The sequence below is a fragment of the Maniola hyperantus genome, chromosome 1, assembly GCF_902806685.2.
Source record: "Maniola hyperantus chromosome 1, iAphHyp1.2, whole genome shotgun sequence".
NCBI lineage: Eukaryota > Metazoa > Arthropoda > Insecta > Lepidoptera > Nymphalidae > Maniola > Maniola hyperantus.
Genome location: NC_048536.1, coordinates 1491574 through 1514331, shown reverse-complemented (window position 1 = coordinate 1514331; position 22758 = coordinate 1491574). Strand labels below are relative to the sequence as shown.

Sequence of the window (22758 nt, the reverse complement as noted above, 5' to 3'; positions counted from 1 at the left end):
TTTTATTTGATTGGCTCCAATACCTTGGCCAACTTTGCTTAGTCCGTTCAAACTTTGGTTTTATTGAGTCATAATCAATTTTGGTCTGACCAATATTGGATACATCATTGGCCATATTATTTATTATGATTAGCCGACAATTTGTTCCAATGCTGTATATGGAAGGGAAGTTATTTTGATTTTCTTTACTAAAATCAAATATTTTTTATTTATTTTTTATAATTTTTAGGATAAATAGGGGGAGGGCGTATACTATCGTAATTTGTAAAATATTTTTTTATTATTTCGTGTAATCTATAAAAGAGCACTTAATTCTATTTTATAATTTCTTATTTAACTATTGGTCGAAGTATGTAGTGTTTTAAGTCCCGCAAATTGCTATTGCGCCGGAACCATGTCTCATTAACATCGAAATGATGATTCTGACGTCCGTCAGCCGAAATAAAAATATACCATCAGCTGGAAACTTCAGTCTAGTGCTGACGTCACTAAAATAGCGGCGACGAACATTAGCAATTTGCGGGACTTATACCACAAAAATGATTGAATTTAATGGTGGCTTTACCTTAAGGCTGCTTTACACCAGAGCAACACAATGCGTCACGCTGCAGAGCCGCTTGCTTCAATAATTATTTAAAACTAGCTTATGCTCGCGACTTCGTCCGCGTGGACTACACAAATTTCAAACCTCTATTTAACCCCCTTATGAGTTAAATTTTCAAAAATCATTTCTTAGCGGATGCCTACGTCATAATAGCTATCTGCGCCTGCGTGCTAAATTTCAGCCCGATCCGTCCAGTAGTTTGAGCTGTGCGTTGATAGATCAGTCAGTCAGTCACCTTTTCCTTTTATATATTTAGACTAGCTGATGCCCGCGACTCCGTTCATGTGGTTTTTAAAAATCCCTTAGGGACTCCGATTTTCCGAGATAAAAAGTAGCTTATGTCACTCTCCAGGTCTTTAACTATACCCATGCTAAAAATCACGTCGATCATTGCTCCGTTGCGACGTGATTGATAGACAAACCAACAAACGAACACACTTTCACATCAGTACCCTTATTATAAATGCAAAAGTGTGTGTGTTTGTTGGTTTGTCCTTCAATCACGGCGCAACGGTGCAACGGATTGACGTGATTTTTTGTATGGGTATAGATAAAGACCTGGATAATGACATAGGCTACTTTTTATCCCGGAAAATCAAAGAGTTCCCACGGGATTTAAAAAAAACCTATTTCCACGCGGACAAAGTCGCGGGCATCAGCTCGTATTTTATAATATATGTATTGATATGGGTAGTAATTATTATAGTGTCCATTAGTACAGAAGCGCGCTGGCAAAGTAAAATATAATACAAGTTAAATATAATGCGATACGTAGGATTACATGAACTTATTTGTAACTGTAATTGTAACGAGTAAAGAATATAAATATTATTAAATAATTATATTATTATACTTTAAAACAAAATATTTGTATCAAGTTATATCGATAGGCGATCGGCGTTGTTTTTCCTTAGCTTAAGATAACCACTTCGGATATAATTTCCATAGCGTACAATGTCCGGCAAGCAACTTGAGCATTGACGCGATTGTCTGGCGAATAGCGGGTGCACGCGATTGGTTGATCAGTCGGCGCGAGTGCACGTGATTGGTTGATACGTCGACTTTCGCTTTTCGGATTCGCTAAATTTCTCCCACTACGCTGCTTCAGGTACAAGTTGTTTGCCGAGTACTATATATTATGTTGGTGCGGTTGAGTCAGTTGCTGTCTATTGGAATGGGTGAAAGGCCTGAATCTGTCAATTGGCAAAGTTTCAGTGACGTCATTTGACTCTATACAGGGTGTAACCAGAACCCTGGTTAGAACGAAGACAGGTTATAGTACTGATGATCACTGAAACCCGGGAAAAAATCAAAATGATCCTAAACAGATATATTGCAAATAAAACATCTGATTGACGCTAGAGGTCAACAAACATTGCGTAAGTAGGCCATTCAGAGTCAATGCCGCGCCGTAGGTAGGGCATTAACCCGAATTTTGCACGCTGTACATTGCGCGATTTTTGCTAGCGTTCTGGTTACAACCGGTATAGAGCGAATTATTCCTTGGCAGCTGAAATTGATATAATCGATCTATCTGTAATAATCTGTCGACAAGTTAAAGCCTGATCAGAAAAGTAAAATACCTCGCCATATTACGGAAAACCCTTGGAACTGATTTATACAAGACCATTTACTTGGTGACCTTGTACTAGTGGCGCCCCCAAAAGCTTTTTATATTTCTGACCAGGCTTTACTTAGCATCATTGTTCTTTGATCTTAGCAACAAGTAACGACGTTGCTAAGTAGGTTATTATCGACAAATTACAGAAATTGATATTTATTATTTCGGACGTTAGTTGTACATGTTCATGCCATCCCTGTCAATGTTTTACACCGACGATAGAGCATGCTAAGACTACAATCTATAGGAAATACTTTAACTTTGCTCAGACTTAAGACAGTTGAAACAAGATAGCATGTTTCTCACAAAAAATTGTCTGATTTTAACTCTTAACTCTTAACTTTAAACTCTAATCAGCTTTGCTCAGACGTAAAACAGAGTTAAAACATGATAGATTTATGCAGAAACATAAGTCGGTCTTGTTTTAACTCTGTCTTAAGTCTCAGCAAAGTTAAAGTGAGCTCTATAGATCTCAGGATAAGATCTATAGAGCGCACTCTGACTTTGCTTAGACTTAAGACAGAGTTAAAACGAGACAGAGCTATATCTTTCACATAAATCTGTCTCGTTATAATTCAATCTTAAGTCTGAGCAAAGTCAAAGTGCGCTCTATAGATCTCAGCCTAAGTCTTACGCTTAGTGCTTACGGTTGGTCACCCAAAACAAAGTATGATTGATAGGGCGTTTGTCCACTCATCCGTATTCGGTTCGTATCCGTGATTCTTTGAAGCCGTCATACAAATTCGTCTTTTTTTGACGGATCCGTAAAATCACGGATGAGTGCAGAAACGCCCTTATTTGTTGGACCTTTTCTGTAGACTAATTTCAGCCCTGAGTCACGGAATAGATCTGCAGAACCTATTCCATATAGACAATAGCTGAAACATGAGTTTTGTCTTCGTACGAGTGGAAGGGAGACAATGGGTGTAAAATTCCACATTTAATCACTTCAAATAGTTTAGAAATAGAAATAGAAAGATTTTTATTCAAATAAACTTTCATAGATGCTTTTGATCGTCAAAAAAACCTACTGGTTCCAGAATGCGAAACCATCAAGAAACTCGGCGTTTAAAATGCATAATGAATGATCGTTCTTTAAGGCTTTCCGATAATCTGGACGGGATCTTTCACTGGTCTGTCTTCTCTGGTTTGTCTTTCTCGGATCAGATTGATATCCTAATAATTCAAAAAAATAATCTTTTTTTTCTTTTTAGTTCACCCTGCACTCATATGAACACAAAACTCATGTATCGCAACCGTTTGTTTGGGTCCCTTCAAAGGAATGTAGCAGTTTGAAATAGTTCTTCAGTGTATTGAATTGTAAGCGCAGATGCGTCTTTAATGCATTTAGATGTTATGTTAGAAATATAAGGCTCAAGGCATATTGACACTGAAGCGAAAAGCAGCGGTGCGTTTTTTGAATGCTTCAAATCAAACTGAACTTTGACTCCACTGTGTAATGAACAAATCAGAGAAGCAAATTAGACTCACTTCTCCAGTACGTTATAGACAAGTCTGCGCGGTCCGCGGAACGAATTCGCGCCGAATGCGAATGGATAAAAAACGCGGTAGAGACAAAATTAAGGCAGAAATCTATAAATCACAACTAGGACTTTGCGCAGACTTAAAACTGAATAAAACGAGACAGACATGTCCCAGTATAAGTCTGTCTTGTTTTAACTCCGTCTTAAGTCGTCTAAGTCAAGTTTCAAGACGCTCTTTGACTTTGACTTTGCTCAGATTTAAGACACTGTTAAAACGAGACAGCGTTATACCGCTGTTGTAAATTTGTCTCTTTTTAACTGTGTCTGAAGTCTGAGCAAAGTCAAAGTAAATTCTATAGATTTCAGACTTAGTGTACTTTGGAACATTATAAAATAAACGCGTCGCTTCGCTTCGAATCTGCGCTAATGTGTCATGATCCTTAACCAACGAAAGCAGCTCCATTCTTTTGATAAGACCGCTGTAAGCTTGACACGAGTTTTCATATCTCGACAACGTTGATAGATTTCGAGTATCGAAATACTTAACATCCAGAGTAAAATAGACCTAAACACGTTTGATTTAAGGTTCGTTCATTCATATACAGCCAGAAATATTGTAAAACGTAAATAGGTGGTATTGAATAAACGACTTTAAGACAATGACGTTTTGGTCCATTTTACTAAATAGAGATTTGATGTTCGAATTCTTCGTTTTCGAGATGTGCAGTCGTTCTAAGGGTAGTTTATGGAAAACGTGTAGATATTAGGAGGATCCTAAATTCTAAAGCATTGGTCCTCTCTTACGGCACTGTACGTGTATGTTGTATGAATCAAATTGTTTATAGTATTATAAAGAAATTATAATTATAATATTATTTGGATATAAATTTTTTTCATTTTCTTTCAAATCGTCGTATTGGCTGCTCCGATGTCGTGCGTAGATAGGTGCCCACGCATGTGTGCGTGAATTTTCCATATTATTTTCATCTGTGTGCATGTCATGCATACTCGTAAGACGCAACCTGGTAGAAATTTTGTAGTAAAAAACATAGCTAAACTGGTACTGATTTTAGAGTATTTGCATCCTCTTCTTACTAATGTAATATGAAAAGGATAGGCACAGTTGGACAGTTTTAAATGCAGATACTCTAAATTTAGTTTAGAGAAAGACAACAGAATCGCCGTCATTGTCATAATTAAAAAACTTTTCATTCTATGATATTGGTACAAATTCAATTGTACATGATCTCTCAACAAAATCACAGTTCGCGTCTTCACTTCACGCGCTTCGACGTCACTGGCAGGTGTCAAATGTTAGCACATTTGACAGGCAGGTAGCCCTATTTTGCTTTGATTTTACGTCATCATCATCATCATCATTATCAACCGATAGACGTCCACTGCTGGACATACGTCTCTTGTCGGGACTTCCACACGCCACGGTCTTGCGCCGCCTGAATCCAGCGGCTCCCTGCGACTCGTGTGATGTCGTCCGCCCACCTAGTGGGAGATCTTCCAACACTGCGTCTTCCGGTGCGAGGACGCCATTTCAGCACCGTGGGACCCCAACGGTTTTTGGGATTTTACGTCACCATAGGCATTCGACATATCGTCGATTCAGGATCAAGCCGAGAGTTCCCTCACTCTAGTTCACTCTGACAAAACTAAATTACTATTATTATGTGTCTAAAAGTAATGGTATCCTTTTTCACAAGGAACACTGTGATAAGGATAGCACTACTTTTTAAACCTATCAGCTAGTTTAGTTAAGGAGATTATGTACAATTGAATTAGACTAACTTTCATATTTCTTGAAAAGCTTGTTTAAAAAAAATTTAGTGCACTTTTTTGGTACAAAATTTTAGCTTTCTACATCTGGAGTTTACGTTATCAGTCAACAGTCTTATTTGGCTTTATTATTCAGTATATCGGATATATCTTATCAGTATATCTTTCCTTATCTTACATGAAGTTAATTGACCTAAAGGACTAAAACCGTACTTTTGACATGACAGTTGACACAAAGTTAAAATGGCAAGTGAGAACTTAAAAATTTTGCGTTTTGTTAATTCACATATGTAAGATAAGGAAAAATACAGTCTATAGTTTTGCTATCGAATTCCCACTTTCACATTGAACTCGTTTTCTTCAATGATACCACCCAAACTCATGTAAATTGCATTTAAATTTTTATGTAAAAGTTGTAAATTTAAAAAAAAAAAAAACTAAAAATCATCATCATCATCATCAATATAATATATTGTTCTAACATTGTAGTAAAGTAATATTTAGTTGTTAATATAATAATAATTACTATACATAATATAGTTTTCTTTATGGTTGGGTAAATTAAATTTCTGTATCTAATTTAAAAAAATAAAAATCTGTAAAATGAAATGAAAAATCACAATATTAATTGTGATAGTAGGTATGATTAAAAATTCAATATAATACATCAGTGCTTTGTATACGTTACTTTAAGCTGAAATATAAAAATCCTGAAAAAACTTGTACCCCAGCTCTATATTTAAATTTAAAAAAAAATGGCTAGACTCGAAAAGGTTAGAAGGTAGAATTCAGCACTCAGTCGAAAAATCTTTGTAGAAAAAAATGACCTAAAGCACTAGATCACACATCTATTCGTGCCTTTTATTTTATAACTAGCGACTGCAATGTAGATACTAATGTAGTCAGTGAGGTGTCATTGCCTCAGAAACTCAAATGAGAGAATTTTTTCAATTCACATTATTTCAATTTCTCTAGGGATCTCTAACTTTTTGAGAATTAAACTATAGCTATAAACCTTCCTCTTGGTTCTCTCTATCTGTTGGTGAAAACCGCATTAAAATCCGTTGCGTAGTTTAAAAGATCTACGCGTTCATACATACATACATACAGACAGACAGCGGGAAGCGACTTTATTTTATACTATGTAGAGATATGTATGTCAAACTGGCGACGATGCGCAAGTGATCGCACATAATGTGCCCCGCACATATGTGTGATATGTGCACATGTGACGGGGCGCAGTGTGTCATCCATATGTGCTCCGGTACGTCTCTGTGTGACTAGTGCTTAAGTCACGAATGTAGAGAATTTGGGAGTAAAATCTTATAAATCCTTACATATTCTACCACTAAATACTGGTGTGCAAAATGTTTGTTTATAAAAAAAACAATTATGACCTAGTAAAGGAAGAAGTGTAGTATGCGACAGATCGAGATGGCAATCGGGGTATGAGACGGGACGTTCCTTCCTCGATTGCCATCTCGACATGTCGCGGACTATAACTTATGTATAAATTAAAATCAAGTGAGTAGTTTATTTTATTTCAATGCATTATTAATTTATTTATTTGAATGGAATTTTTGTAAGATTCCATTTGTAAGATAAGCTTTGAAAACACGCTTTTATGTGTATTCTCTGGACTTTCTGCTAAGAACACATTGCGGGACACGCGTAGTGCCGCGCTACTGCGATGAAACGTGCTTCATACAGTAGTACTTACGTCGATGGAATTTGAGCATCGAAATTCTTTAGCATCAAAGTAAAATAGACCTTAATTGCCTTGGTTTAAAGCTTAAATCCGTTCATACATTTGCAGTAAGCGTTCCAAGCGGATACCTTGCGAAGTTAAAATCGGTGGTACCTACTGAATTTTCGACTTTAAATCAAGTATATTTAGAGCCATTTTACTTCGAGTGTATCGATCGAATTTTATCTACGTAGATAGAAAATCTTATAATTAGCCTGAAGGCTCCTTGTATTATACAACTTCTAGGAGCTGGGCGGGTTGAACGCGTTTCCATCGCGCCTTGTGTCTTGGCATTGTCTGTAATATCTTTACAATTTTTGCCTTCAAATGTATCCTAAATGTACAGTGGAATACACTCATTTTGTACGAACTCTTATGAAAGCGAACTCAATAATAAAAATCGTGACATTCTCTATACTCTCGTAATTTTGTGATGTCAAAGACGCTTCGTACAGTACCTGTATTGGCGCCGAGACGAAGTCAAGTGGCGCGCTTCTTATCTAAAATGTTTTATAGTAAATTGAACTTTAATATCACTATGTTATCACTAATGACTAATTAACAAATCAGCATGAACTGTACGTACGTATATTTGTGTTAAACAAATACTTTGGAAAATATTAGAAAACGTCGCTTCACTGCACTCGACGTCAATGTGCCTTGATCCTAACAGCCGGTTCGAGTCGAGAGAGGTCTATGGTCAGTTTTTATAAACCATTTTTGGTGTTTATTTCTCATTCAACGTAGATACATAATTGTTGTACCTATGTTATTTATTGGCTAAAAAGTGTTGAATTTTTCAAATATTTTACGTGAAAAGTGTAACTTATTGTTCGAGGCAAAATGTACCAACTACCAATATGTGCAATACATTGTAAGCTTATCCAACATAGCCGCTTCCTAAGTATATCTACTCATATACCTAATTTTATTATTTATTGAATTTTTCCGTATGTACACCCTAAAACAGCCACCCTAGGGTGTATACTCGGAGACATATTGTACGACTATTCACTTCGAACGCTGAATTTTCAGTCCGGGACGGTCATATGTTTCCGAGTCTACACTAGGGTGGCTGTTTTAGGGTGTACATACGGAATAACCACACAATAGGTGTATGGGAATTTCAATAAGATTAGACGAGTGATTAAGAGAAATTGCTACCGATTCTGAGCGCAAAAAATACTGTTTTACTGAGAAGTGTAAATTAATAACACATCTCCGCTTCAATGAACACGTATTCTAAGGCTGAGATCTATAGAGCGCACTTTGACTTTGCTCAGACTTAAAATAGAGTTAAAACGAGACAGATTTATGTGAGAGATATAGCTCTGTCTCGTTTTAACTGTCTTAAGTCTGAGCAACGTCTCAAAGTACTCTATAGATTTCGGCTTAAGTCTGTCCAATGTAAAATACATTCTTTGAATGGAAGCGGTTAAATAGTAGTTTCAGTATAGAATAGGGAATAGTTAAACCTGACTTAGTTGTTGTAATCGCGAAGTGAGCTGAATCATACAACTACGGGAGGGGTCGTTGATCAAGGTCATATAGTATGTTTTTGTATTGTGTAAATATTTTGGATTTATTAAGATTATTATATTGAATAAAAAAATATTGTAAATGATACTGGGTTGATGTTTTTATTTATATACCTGCCCCTTTTACTCTTATACAAGCAAGACTGCAAAAAATCACTAAGTCTATGGGACTTAGTGATGGCTCAGTGTTTGAAATAAAACATACAATACTGTACAAATAGATTTATTTGACTAGGAAAACCCAATGCTGTTAGTTTTTATAATAACATTTTAAAGTACACAATGAGGCCGATTCTCTTGTACACAATCTCTAAACTTAACTAAATTAACATGTCTAAATCTAGTGCTATTCTTTTCCGCAAGCAACATTATGAAAGGGATAGCAATAGATTTAGACGTGCCATTTTAGTTTAATTTAGAGATTGTGTACAAAGGAATTAGCCACAATGGCACCGATTCTAAGCACAATCTAATTTTAGAGTATTCGCACCCTCTTCTTACTATTGTAATATGAAAAGGACAGAAGCAGTTTGACATTTCTAAATTTAATTTTTAGATGGTAAAACCCGTGATTTTAGCACGCACTCGCGAACCTACTGTTTAAATTTGTATTGTGCACTAAAATTTAGAGTCTTTAAATGTGAAAGTCATGTTCCGTTCCTTTTTTAGCATTAGTAAAAAGAAAAGGATGCAGATATTTTAAATTTAGTTTAGAGAGAGACTAGAGAATCGGGGCCAATTTTAAGTTTATTTCAATAGTAAGTGTATAGTCCGTAAAAAAATACTCCTCACGCGCCATTTTAACTATGGGTCAACTGTCATGTCAAAAGTACGAACCGTATTTTAAAGTAAGGGCTAAAATCGTACTTTTGACATAAAAGTTAAAATTGCGCGTGAAGAGTAATTTTTTACGCATTACACCTGTAGTTCGCGACAGGTCGAAATGGCAATCGGGGTATGAGGTGGGGGACGCCCCGCACACCCGCACGTCACCCGCGTTCGCCCGCATCGTGTTAGCACGGGGGCTGTGCGGGTAAACGAGTCATCCCCACCACAATTGCCATTTCAATCTGTCGCGTACTATAATAATATGAAACAAAAGAGGTGTTCATTTTGGAGGTAGTATTTTAAAACATTTTATTTTTATCTATTAAAACCTAGATTTGATTGCAATTTAAAATTACAAAATAAATATTTAGGTTACCTACTGCTATCTGAAACTGCTAAATTATTTTACTATTAACATAAGGTCAGATCATTATTTAAAATTAACTTGATAAGTACAGTACATAATTTTCCTCTAATACGTTTTTGTGCATTAAATTATTATTTAGTAATAACCTACTCCAGCATGAAACACACAAGATTGGCACAAACTATGGCAAAATGTCAATATAATAATAATAATAATAATATTCGATATAATATTCTTACGACTCTATATCCAATTATTTATCAATATAAATTATAAAATTATTTTTTTGTTGAAAAATTATTAAAATTATGAAATGGAAGCCTCGATTAATTAAGTAATTCAGAACTTAAAATTACATAAATACATTTTTTTATTGCTTGATTAGGCTTGCGCAATCTTCCAAAAAGCAATGATGAATGTCTAGAATGTGCAATCTAAACCAAAAAAAGTGTTCACGACTTGGAACTATTTTGGTCCAAAACTAGTCGGGCGTACACCGACAGAACCTGACTTACGGCGGTCATCCGATCCGAGTCCGTGAAAATACGTTTCGAAGTTGTCACAGAAATATTTGTATGGTAGGTGGAAGAAAGAGTATGGCCAGAGTGAACTACAGTGAGGTAACTCTCGGTTTGATCTTGAATCGACGATTGTCAAATATTAGGCTATGGTGACGTAAAATAAGGCTACCTGCGTCAAATGTGACGCCTGTAGGTGACGTCGAAGTTTCGACGTTTTGTTAATAGTTCCCCAACTACCGTGAACTGTTGTAGGCTAATTGTAGTTTCCTACAGCGCGAGAAACGAAAAGTTGCCTGATGAACCAATTGCGTGGCAGCATAGACACTCCGCGCCAACTGTAACTTAAGAAGTAGGTTTTAAATAGAAAACTGTTGGTTGCACTCGGCCAAGATTTCGTCGAATACCAAGATGAGATACATCTCAAGGTCCTCTGTCAAGTATTGATCGCACGTGTTCTCAAGATCATGCGCATCTCGACTAGTCGTCACAGTGAAGGACACGCGACTGTCGCGCGACAAGTCTCACAACTCGTCGTCAAACCGGTCCATGTCGTGTCCGTAGTCGGTGGCCTCGCTGCCGACGAACACGTGGTGGTGTCGTAACACCTCGTCGTACGACAGAACGTCGTCGTGGTCGTCGTCCGCTGACGCGAACAGGTGGTCCACTTCCTCTTCCGCTATTTCACTGAAATAAAAAAAAATGTTTTCGTTTTAACTAGTTGTTCATCCCGAACTAAAACTTCGCGTTTAATGAGTTCGGCGGGGTGATTACGTGTCTCGCGACAGGCGTAAATCTCGCGATCATTGCTGTCAAACGTCCGGCTAGAGAGAGACAGCAATAGCCACAATGCAAAATAAGAAGAAGAAGAACAGAGACAGCAAATGAATGTCTGATTGCTACTGCTGTCGCGTTGCTGTCGCTACCACAACGTTTTATGTAATCACCTCCCGGGTCACCTATTTTGTACTTTGTCAACGGTCCAATAGTTTTTGAAAGAATTCGGTCCAATACCAAAGAATAAACCATTTTTGAAATTTGTGTTTTTTTCAGATATCGATTGAAAAGAGGGTATAATTGAAATATCATTGACGAATAATGGGCATGACCTGTCAAATTTTTTTTTTTTTTTACTTGCCCAGGGGCATAGGCCACAACCAGCAGGCCGATTGCCGTAAACTGACATGTGACATCGCAATAGAAATATCCTTAAGAATCGTGATCGTTACAGTTGATAAATTTGCTATCGCGGACGACTAATGCTCTATATCGCATTTGGTCATTATCGACATTTTGATGACGTATTGGTAGCACGGACCTATTTATAACCCGACTAAATCGAATATCTATGGTAATCACTTGGTAATCTAGCAATTTACATGGACATAACAGTCTCCTAAATTTGGCTACGTTACTTATTACAAATAAGTAGTTAGTCTGTGGTAACTATTTAGAACCCCAGACCACAAAGTACAATTTTTGTTGTTTTTCCTTAGTTTACGCGTTTGTTTTTTGTGATTAATTCTGCAATTTTGCTTGCTCCTCGGACTCCGGAGACTTAGTTTTTCTCACTGAACTTATACGCAAATGCCTGGGCACTGATTTGCCTAAGTATTGGGACCCTTATTGACGGACTGTGGCTGCTTGGAAGTTAGAACTCGTAAGTTAACAAACGTTATCATTCAATACAAGTAAAGGCTCTCATGCGGGTTTCCTCACGATCTTCCTTTTCCTTCACAGCTAAGCAAGTGATATTTAGTTGTTACAATGGTATTAAACTCCGAAAAGTTAGAGGAGTTTTAACAGCGTTTCATAAAGTACCTATTATACAAATTGAGTCCATTGCTACTGGTGGTTATGACTTCATAGTAAGTACCTCCACACTACAAGTGCTTTCTCGAGTATGTTTCCTTATGTATCTAGAGCTGCCTATAACGTTGCTCTTCATATGAAAGTTTGGATGTTTCTTACTCCTTCGCACCACAAATATTTAAAGAAACAATTTGGATTAGCTAAATTAGTAACAAAGATACCATATACACTGATTCTAAAGTCTTCGCAGACAACGTCATACCTAAACAGAAGCTGGTAGTGCCTAGTGGTATAGATTAAGCAACACAGTAAGTGGTCACTTGCTCAGATATCATAATTTTTTTTCAGGCAAAGATGATACAGTGCTGCATTCATTTCTTCATCCTGACAAAGATATGGATTGGCATATGTTGTGAACTCGAGCTCTTGGACCCCGTGCAGAGACAAATAAAATAATGAACGGTGCCAGATTAGACTTATAAGAAGCAGATGGTGATATAATTAAAATGTCAGAATCTAATCTACTTTAATAAAAGAATACATAAAAAATCATCAAACTGTTGTTTTATTTGCCTAAATAATTTAAATTCCAAAGTAATTTCCAAAGCTAAATCAATTAAATCAGAAAATGATTTGACTTTTGGACATTACTTTGGGGAATAATTTTAGAAGTTCCCCGAAGAGCCTAGTCTAGCCTAGAGGGTTCAATTCTAGGTACGCATCTCTAAGAGTTATGTGCGTTTTAAACAATTAATTATACTTAACTTGATTTAGCGGTGAAGGAAACATCATGAGGAAATCTGCATGCCTGAGAGTTCTCCATATTGTTCTCAAAGGAGTCAAAGGTATACTATTATGTTCAGCTTGTCGCTGGCTCACTATAGAGTACGGTTCTCTTGAGTGTGAGAAGAGTTTTGGCCATAGTCTACCATGCTGGCCAAATGCGGATTCGTAGACTTCACTACACACACCTTTGATAACATTTTGGAGAACTCTCAGGCATGCAGGTTTCCACACGATGTTTTCCATCACCGTTAAAGCAATGATATTTAATTATTTACTTAAAATGCACATAACTGTTCTCCAAGAAGTTATAGGTGCGTGTAAAAAGTACTCTGTGATTCTCATTTCTCAGTGTTAGTATACCTCTATATTTAATGTACTCTGTGCATCAAACCTACTAATGAAAGAGTCATCACATATTCTTTTAAAAGTACTTATGAGACTTACATTAATCTAAAAATACTTTTATACTATTATACTAGCTTCTAAAATTAATAATTGATTTCTTATCTAGCAGAAGAATTACTATAGCCTTTTTTAATCCCTTTCATAACTTTATTTAATTAATATGAGTAGTAAAACGATTTGCGGATAGCTTATGTCACTGATAAAAACACCTCTCGAGTTGTTTCAATGAAAACCTCATTTGACGTAACATTTGTCGAGGTTCTTATATGACATCAAACTTCAAAACGCGTCCGCAATAGCATTTTTCATACAATAAATTTTATCGATAGTGTAAATGAACTGTCAAAACATTTTTTTGTCCACATCTATCCTTTGTGGACTGTCTCACCGAACCGTGATAGGAAAACCATATTTTGACATTGATGCTGTCATTAAATGATAGATGCAGTCGATTCGCAATCGGCCTGCAGATGTCTCAGACTTATAATTATTCGATATCACCCTCCCCTTGTCCTGTTGCGCGCCTGGACAAGGGACAAGGGGATAGCAAGAAGCTTACCTATTGTCGGGTATGACCCATCTCTGCACCTCCACAGCGTTCAACACGCCGTCCCTGTTGATGTCCAGCTCGTGCTCAAACTTGTCCCTCTCCGATATCACCAACTCCTTGTCCTGTTGCGAGCCTGGACGAGGGACAAGGGGATAGCAAGAAGCTTACCTATTGTCGGGTATGACCCATCTCTGCACCTCCACAGCGTTCAACACGCCGTCCCTGTTGATGTCGAGCTCGTGCTCAAACTTGTCCCTTTCCGATATCACCCACTCCTTGTCCTGTTGCGAGCCTGGACGAGGGACAAGGGGATAGCAAGAAGCTTACCTATTGTCGGGTATGACCCATCTCTGCACCTCCACTGCGTCCAACACGCCGTCCCTGTTGATGTCCAGCTCGTGCTCAAACTTGTCCCTCTCCGATATCACCCACTCCTTGTCCTGTTGCGCGCCTGGACAAAGGACAAGATTATATTACTATGCAGTCATCTTTCAGGCATCGCACTTGTGATGTCCATACCATTGTAATCGCTGTTACAAGTATCGTATCGACACTGCAGTGCGTCGGCAATGTTTGCGGATGCTCGCGTCGATGATTTCTACGCGATCATGCGCAAGCGTGCCGCGTCCATGATGAGCAGGCTATTGAGGAGTACCAACACTCTCCTCAGCGCATTGTCCATGAAACTGGACAGTCCTCCTCTCTGGAGGTGCTGGAGTGGTGTGCACATGGGCGCAAAGAGACTCCCTCGAGCGTTGTGAATAGTTTAGAATTAGTCTTTAGTTAAATAGGATTAAGCTAGTAATAAATACTAACATAGGTTAAGATATTTTATTGTTTCTGTACTAACATACAATTATGGGTTGACACGCCTGAAATAAAAGTTTATTTATTTATTTATTTATTAGTTAAATAGGTATGTATTATGTGTATAATATTAATGATTTCCGATTTTCCCCTTTATTTTGTTCAAGACCTAAATTCGTACCTTTCAAGGTCGTAGTTCAACGAAAACAGCCTTTAATGAGTGAGACTTTTTGTATGAGAACACGCTTTGATAATATAAACCTTATACAGACGTACTCAAAGTCGCTTAATCGTTACTTAAGATTGAGTTAAACGAGACTGAGAGAGATTATCTCTCACATAAATCTGTCTCGTTTTAACACAATCTTAAGTAACGATTTGCGACTCTGAGTGCGGCTGTAAGAGCACTTACTGCTCTAGAATGTTTAGAAATAGATTTCATCTGACGGACATTAAATCACATAAAGCAACTCGAGACAGAGATAAGTGGAAAGGACTGACATTCTCATTTCTCAAGTCGCACCTCGCCGCAATATTGTAGATGAAATGTGCATAGACTTTGTACAAAATGCGTTACTGTAAGGTTGGGGCCCACTAACAGGATTGGGCAAATGATTCATGATTTCGCGAATTATTTTGCCAGTAGTAAACATATCGTTCTGCACATTCTCGCCGACCCGAATGGTTGGTTGGTGCGAACACAAATGTTAGAGGGAGATCCCGGGAGGGCTATGTACTATACCCTACGGGCCTACCCTACCCTATATACTATAATCCTTGTGGAATGTGTATTATCGTACATGTTTGTTTCTACTATAGTCCACTGGGAAAACATGACATTTCGTAACAGCCCAGGTGAACCTCCTTTTTAATATACAGTAATGACAGTGTGAAAGGTCTCATAAACTCGTTCATTAACAATTAAGGTCCAATAAAGCAATGTAAGCGTGTAACTAACTGTAGTTGCTTAATTAAACAATACAATGAAGACATATCGCCTCGGTAATCAACGGTCATTTTAATAACTTGGTACCTACTCACAGATATACACCTACAGTCTGTACTCTACAATATATGCAACTAGCGTGGCCCCCTCAGTCCCTCTCGCTCAAGCAGACGTACTTGTACTTGTGAAATGTTATTCCTTCTGTTTTACGTTCGCTGCAACCCACCATTGGACAATAACTTCAAAAACAAAAACAACAAAACAAATCAATTATTTCTTTAAAATACATGAATCAACATAATTTCACTTCACGTTGTTTGTCAAGATCTCACGTACAAACACATCTTGACAAACAAACAAAAGTGGCCACGGTGGTAAGGACAGAAAATAATCATTTTGTCACGTTCTTATAATAGCTTAAATACATTTAGCTATCTCGCTTTAATAAAGAGTCACAATAGGGCTACTTCTACAGGTGTTTATTCTGAGTACCTACCTAGCTAGGAAAAGGACGAAGCGCTCGTTTGCGCCTCGGCCTTTTTATTTCTGGCCTGGACAGTAATGTACTTTTTATTCACCTCTGTCGCCGATGTACTCGTGAAAGTCCAGCACGCCGTCGTTGTTGGAGTCCTTCTCCCGCATGGTCTGGTTCACGAGGAACGGGTGCATCACCGGGTGCTCCTCGGGGTTCGTGAACACCTGGCCCACACCAGATAACGGATATACTTCTTGCGATTCACGAGTGCACATGAACTTTACTGGTGGTTACGTCGTACTACCTAGCGGAAATATCTGCGAACATCGCTGGATTGCGCTTCCCCCGTTTTCGTCTATCCAGTACCGGTGCCAAGGCGAGCGTGTTGCATGACGTCACTAAGCCAGGTTTGCAGATATTTCGGCCGGCTTATATACAAGCATATCGTATATAAGTGTGCGTGCCTGTCCGACCAATCAGTCGCGAGCAAGTGCTCGCAAACACACACATTTACTTTACTTATACCGAAACGATTTTAGAACAAGCAAGAACTATTCAATGGCAACCTTAACTATTCACGGAAATGTCTTAACTATTCATGGAAAACTTAACTATTCATATTATGTCATTTTATTATTGACTAGCTAATGAGAGACGTTTGCTTTAACGGTGAAGGAAAACATGGTGAGGAAACCTGTGTCAGAGAGTTCGCGATAATATTCTTGTGTGAAATCTGGCAATCCGCACTTGGCCAGCGTGGTAGTCTATTGGCAAACCCTTCTTATTCTGAGAGGAGACCCGTGCTGAGTGGTGATCCGGCGATGGATGGATAGTGATTTTGATACATTTAACTTACCGAAAATTCTTCAAAATTGAGGTCCCCATCCTCATTTTTGTCTGCTGCCTGCCACATCGCTTTTTCTTCGCGTATTATCTAAACAAACACGTATGTGTATTACGTATTATTTAACAGTTCATATTGTTAGCGTATTTTTAGGAATTCAATATGAGAGGACATTTTAACTAACTTATCCAAAAATAGCTAATAGTATCCTTGCTTTTTCTGACTGACTCGAACTGACAAACAAAACGGTGTTTTTTTTAAATAAAAGAATATTAGCCATGTTAAATGACTAATATTCCCCTTTCCTCTCCAACTGAGCGTCAGGCTTGTGCTAGGAGTAGGTAACGACAATAGTGCAACGGGCGGGGTTTGAACCGTCGACCTTTCGGTTTTCAGTCCACTCCTTTACCCGTGGAGCTATTGAGGCTCTAATTATACTCGTTTTGATTGAAATCACGAATTTAGGACTAAATTTTAGCACAATTTTAAGCCGCTTTGCTTGGTAATGAGTTCAGAATTGTATTAGGCCAAAAATATCACAAGGCTCTGGATGAGGAAGAAGAAGAAGGCCAAAAATATGACAGACAACAAGGTGATCCTTTTTTTCTCTGGAACCGCAAACCCAAAAAAATATTGATCAGGTAATCATTTACCACCATTACCACCACATTAGAACATTACATTAGGTCACCATTTATTCGCCAGCTTCTCAAACCAAAAAATATTGATCAGGTAATCATCTATTCACCACTTTCTCAAATACTTTCAAATAAATTTTTCTTCTGGATGTAATAAGTAAGATTTTCACATCAAAGTTGTGATTGTACTCTACCACTGCGTTATTTAAGTACGTCGTAAACAGGTTATCGAGCGATACGTCGATACAATATTCCAAGAATTTATTTATTTAGAATCAAGAAGCTGTGATAGCCTAGTGGTTAGGACGTCCGCCTCCTAATCGGAGGTCGGGGGTTCAATCCCGGACACGCACCTCTAACTTTCGTGCGTTTTTAAGTAATTAAAATATCACTTGCTTTAACGGTGAAGGTGTTTTCGTGAGAAAACCTGCATGCCTGAGAGTTCTCCATAATGGTCTCAATAGTATATTATGTCTGCCAACCTGTATTAGTTTACAAATTGCGAAAAACCAAATTAAATTTGAATTTCGCGGGCAGACCGTGTCTTCCACCTTAAAGAAGAAAATTGTCTTTTGGTCTATGCAGATGTGAGTGTGTGTTCATGTTGTACCACTGGTGTCTACAGTCAGACCTACGTTTGCCCTCTGTCCCTTGTATAGTAAGTCGTGGTGGATGTAGCAGCGATCACATACCATGCCAGTGTCGCCCGTGTCCTCGGGGCCTATCTCCGCCTCGGCCTCCACTCCGAACGTGTCCCGCAGGTACTCCGGCCACGTGACTATGCCGTCGCCGTTGTCATCCGCTTCTGACATACGCTCTTCCGCCTCTTCCTTTGACAGGTTGCTAGATGCAAGTGTTTTAATATTAGCGACAAGCGCAGTTACAATCTACACCAACTATAGTACGCGACACGTCCAAACAGCCCCCGCCATAACCCGGTGCGGAATAGCGCGGGTGTGCGGTGCATCCCCCTCATTTCTCTAGATCTCTAGAGTAATCAACATAGCTCAACGGGATGCAAAGCTGAAGTGGCAATGGGCAGGGCACATAGTTCGTAAAACCGATAGACGTTGGGGTCCCAAGGTGCTGGAATAGCGACCTCGCACTGGAAGACTCAGTGTTGGAAGACCCTCCACTAGGTGAACGGACGACATCAGACGAGTCACAGGGAGCCGCTGGATTCAGGCGGTGCAAGATCGTGGCATGTGAAAGTCTCTACAAGAGACCTATGTCTACCAATGGACATCTATGGGTTGATGATGATGATGTTTAGTTTAGAGTTTAAACCCTCTATAAATGTTTAACGTTCAACATATCACTGTGCCTACAAAACACAGACATTAATGCTTTCTGAATGAATCATAAGTATGCAAATGACTCAACTAAGCTCCCTTTCATGTTACAATACAACAAAGAACTCTTTAGGCATTCAAATAGAACTGGATCTGTAAATCTGTCTGTATGAATAGCTCTTACAAAGGGGGTTTACCTTTTTGTTCAATCTATTTCAGTTCAGATCTATTTGGAACTAGATGATGCCCGCGACTTCGTCTGTGTGGACTTAGGTTTATCTAAAATACCGTGGGAACTCTTTGATTTTCCGGGATAAAAAGTAGCCTATGTCCTTCAATGGGATGTAAGCTACCTCTGTACCAAATTTCATAAAAATCGGTTAAACCGTTGGGCCGTGAAAAGCTAGCAGACAGACAGACAGACACATTGATAATATTAGTATGGATGAAATGAGGCTCGCGCCCAGGGCAGGACCTGGGCTGGCGCGAGTGGTGTGACCTTACCGGGAATACCCCATTTGGCAATATTATGAAAAAGCTTGTTGCTTTGTTTGAATATTTTGAGTTACAATTGTAAGTTGCAACTCGCTTTTGTAACACTATTTGTTTCTATCCATACTATCCATACTAATATTATAAATGCGAAAGTGTCTGTCTGTCAGTCTATCTGTCTGTCTGTCTGCTAGCCATTCACGGCCCTTCCGTTCAACCGATTTTGACGAAATTTGGTACAGAGATAGCTTGCTTCCCCGGGAAGGACATAGGCCACTTTTTATGCCAGAAAATCAAAGAGTTCCCATGGGATATTTAAAAACCTAAATCCACCCGGACTAAGTCACAGGCATCCTCTAGTTCTTAATAAATATGTATCAAAAACTTTGCGCTCATTCTATCAATTTGTGAGTACCTAGATTTGATTTCAATGAATATCTAAACAGACTCAAAAATGTGTCTCTTTGGGTAATATTGTAAAAAACAAAACATCATATCAAGGAGGTCATAAAAATTTTAAAACCAAGTAAATAGAAAAATAGTATAAAGTAGCTAATTCCGTTGCACACAATCTCGAAACTAAACGAAAATGACACATCTAAATCTATTGATATCTATTGATATGGTGCTTGCATAAAAGGATAGCATTAGATTTAGACCTGTTAATTTAGTTTAGTTTAGAGATTGTTTACAAGAGAATCGGCTCCATTGGCTATCCAAAATGAAGACTTACATAAAAGAGTTCAGGATCCACTTCTTCAGTTCCACTCGGTCAATCACCTGGTCTCCATTAAGATCCATCTTGGGCAGCAACAGCCCGAGCCGCCGCCGCGATTCCTCTGGACTGAGTCGATCATACTCCTCAGCTTCTTTCACGCTACCTGTTTATTTATCATCGTCATCAACTCATCGCCGGCTGAGCCGTGACGGAGCAGGGGTCTCCTCTTAAAACGAGAAGTGATTGGCCATAGTTCATGTTTGCTAAGTGCGGATTGGAAGACTTCACACGTTTTTGAGAATATTATTGAGAACTGGGAGGTATGCAGGTTTCCAGGTTTCCTCACAATTTTTTCTTCACGGTTAAAAGCAAGTGATATTCAATAGAATAGAATAGAATAGAATGTTTTTTAATTCATGTAAACTTTTTACAAGTACTTATGAATAGTCAGGTAGTTTTAATTTACCACTGGTTCGGAATGCCGTTCCTACCGAGAAGAACCAGCAAGAAACTCGGCGGTTGCTCTTTTAAATTTTTCAATTTACTATGTTATTATACCGTACTATACAAGCCATTGCTGGAGCGAGTCAAATCCAAGCTTTTTTATCGTTTACATAGTCTGCGACTGTATAATTCTTTTTTTAGGAGCATACTTTTAACATATTTTTTAAACTTGTGTAAAGGCAATTATTTAAAACGCACATAACTCTGAGAGTTAGAGGTGCATGCCCCGGGACCCTGAACTTCCCAAGTAGGAAGCCTACGTCTTGCCCACTAAGCTATCACCGCTTCGACAACCATTAGCTGACATCTACAATCACTAACTGTTCAATAATTCAACTTTCATGACACATATGACATCTTAAGGACTAGGATAACATAGTAAGTAGTATACCTATCGAGAAATAGTACGTGACAACCAACGCGGCAGGCACCAGCGCGAACAGTGCGAGTTTCATAGACATCGCTCGCGCATTCCTTATCAACGACTAAGCACATTGCCTCTCGCTGCGTCCGAGCAACGTGACCAAATAAACACCTATAAAACTCATAGGTACAGATATAGCGCCGTAACTGGGTGGTAAACTTGTAAGTTGTGTATTATTAGGTATTATTATTGCTCGATCAAGAACACGCGAAATATCAAACTATTAGTTTATTATCGCATGTTTACATTAAGAACTCGCATGCGTCGATACTCGGATACAGCTTAGCTAAGAGTTTATGCGTGAGACACTAAAACTGGCACGGCAACAGCCAGGTTAAGTTTAGGTACCTAGAATAGCTTCGTGATCAAACTCCACGTTGTGACCAGCGTCGTTGTAATGCTCGTAGTCTCGCGGCCGATACGCCCCGTCCATCTCACGCTCGTTAGTATCAATGCTGTGGCTGTGGACCGATGCGCACAGCAAAATCACCAAGATATTCGGTGTCAGCAGCAACAGGAACGACATCAAATATTGTATCGACATCGCCATTATTTCACGTTTTTAACACTTTACACTATGTTTATTGATTAAAGACTTCCTTATTTCTGTTATGCGTAAAGCATTTAGAACTTTTTACTTATTTCAAGAATAACATTCCATTAGTATTAAGGTATTTTCATTTTCTATGAAAAATATAAAATTGATGATTGATGAAACTTGAAAGATTTCGCATTTGACAATTTGTTGACACCTTTACATGTCACTGTCAAACACAGCTGTCAAATGTCAACCCAACTGAGGAATGTTTTTTACGGCCTTGGATACAAGTCTTTTAAGGCCTATAACAAATGATCTCGTATTTTCATACAGACGAGATACCTATAGTTCTTTATGATCATGAGGGCACCAAATATTGTGCATCGACCTTTAGAAAGTGATAGCAGTTTCGTAGAGCGTTGTCTCTGTCGTTGAGTTCACCGACAAAACGTCACATAGGTATATAAGTTACTAGGTATAAGTGAAAGAGATAACGCTCTACGAAGCCGAAATGTCTTTCTAATGGTCGATGTATATGTACACGACTGGTCGAGATGGCAATCGGAGAGAGAACGCCCCGCACACCTACACAGCCCCCGCGCTAACCCGGTCCCCCCGCCTCATAGCCCAATTGCCATCTCGACCTGTCGTGGACCGGCTACTGTATAGTACGCGGTAGAAAGTTATGTAAGTACATCGGCCTTTAGAATGATATTTCGGCTTTGTAAAGAGTAGTCTCTGTCACTCATACCTATATGACGTTTTGTCGGTCTCAACGACTGAGACAACGCTCTACAAATCTGCTATCTCCTTCTAAAGGTCGAAGTACATTACTTTCTGCTGCGTACTGTACGTCTTCTTTGCTGCTACAGCTACAAGGATGGTAAAAGTACCTACTTAGTTATGGCTACTAAAATAAATAAGAGGAATAGTAGAATAGGACCATTATAAAAACACATTTTATTTTAATGATTTATTATCACTGACTTTATTATAATAATTATTATGTCGGTCGTTAATTAGTTAATAGGT

General features: G+C 38.5%; 2 protein-coding genes across 2 annotated transcripts in view; one reads left to right on the top strand and one right to left on the bottom strand.

The window, feature by feature from the left end:
• Nucleotides 1-22758, top strand: part of Zir (dedicator of cytokinesis) — a 375809-nt gene that overhangs the window by 328624 nt on the left and 24427 nt on the right. The window lies entirely within an intron of this gene.
• LOC117983729 (reticulocalbin-2) lies at nt 9525-21927 on the bottom strand. Its single transcript, XM_034970380.2, has 7 exons — nt 21537-21927; nt 20276-20423; nt 18451-18601; nt 17133-17210; nt 16380-16500; nt 14376-14499; nt 9525-11182 (listed from the first exon to the last, which is right to left on the bottom strand). Exons 1-7 carry the CDS (start codon nt 21736-21738, stop codon nt 11020-11022), a joined length of 987 nt encoding a protein of 328 aa, XP_034826271.1. The 5' UTR covers nt 21739-21927; the 3' UTR covers nt 9525-11019.

Excerpts from the sequence above, each read along its gene's own strand:
- LOC117983729 (XM_034970380.2), bottom strand. The coding sequence starts at position 21,738 with ATGGCGATGTCGATACAATATTTGATGTCGTTCCTGTTGCTGCTGACA. Across the intron at positions 20,424-21,536 it reads TGATCACGAAGCTATTCTAG|GTAGCGTGAAAGAAGCTGAG; the intron begins GTACCTAAACTT and ends ATAAATAAACAG. Across the intron at positions 11,183-14,375 it reads TGGGTCATACCCGACAATAG|TGAAATAGCGGAAGAGGAAG; the intron begins GTAAGCTTCTTG and ends TTTTTATTTCAG.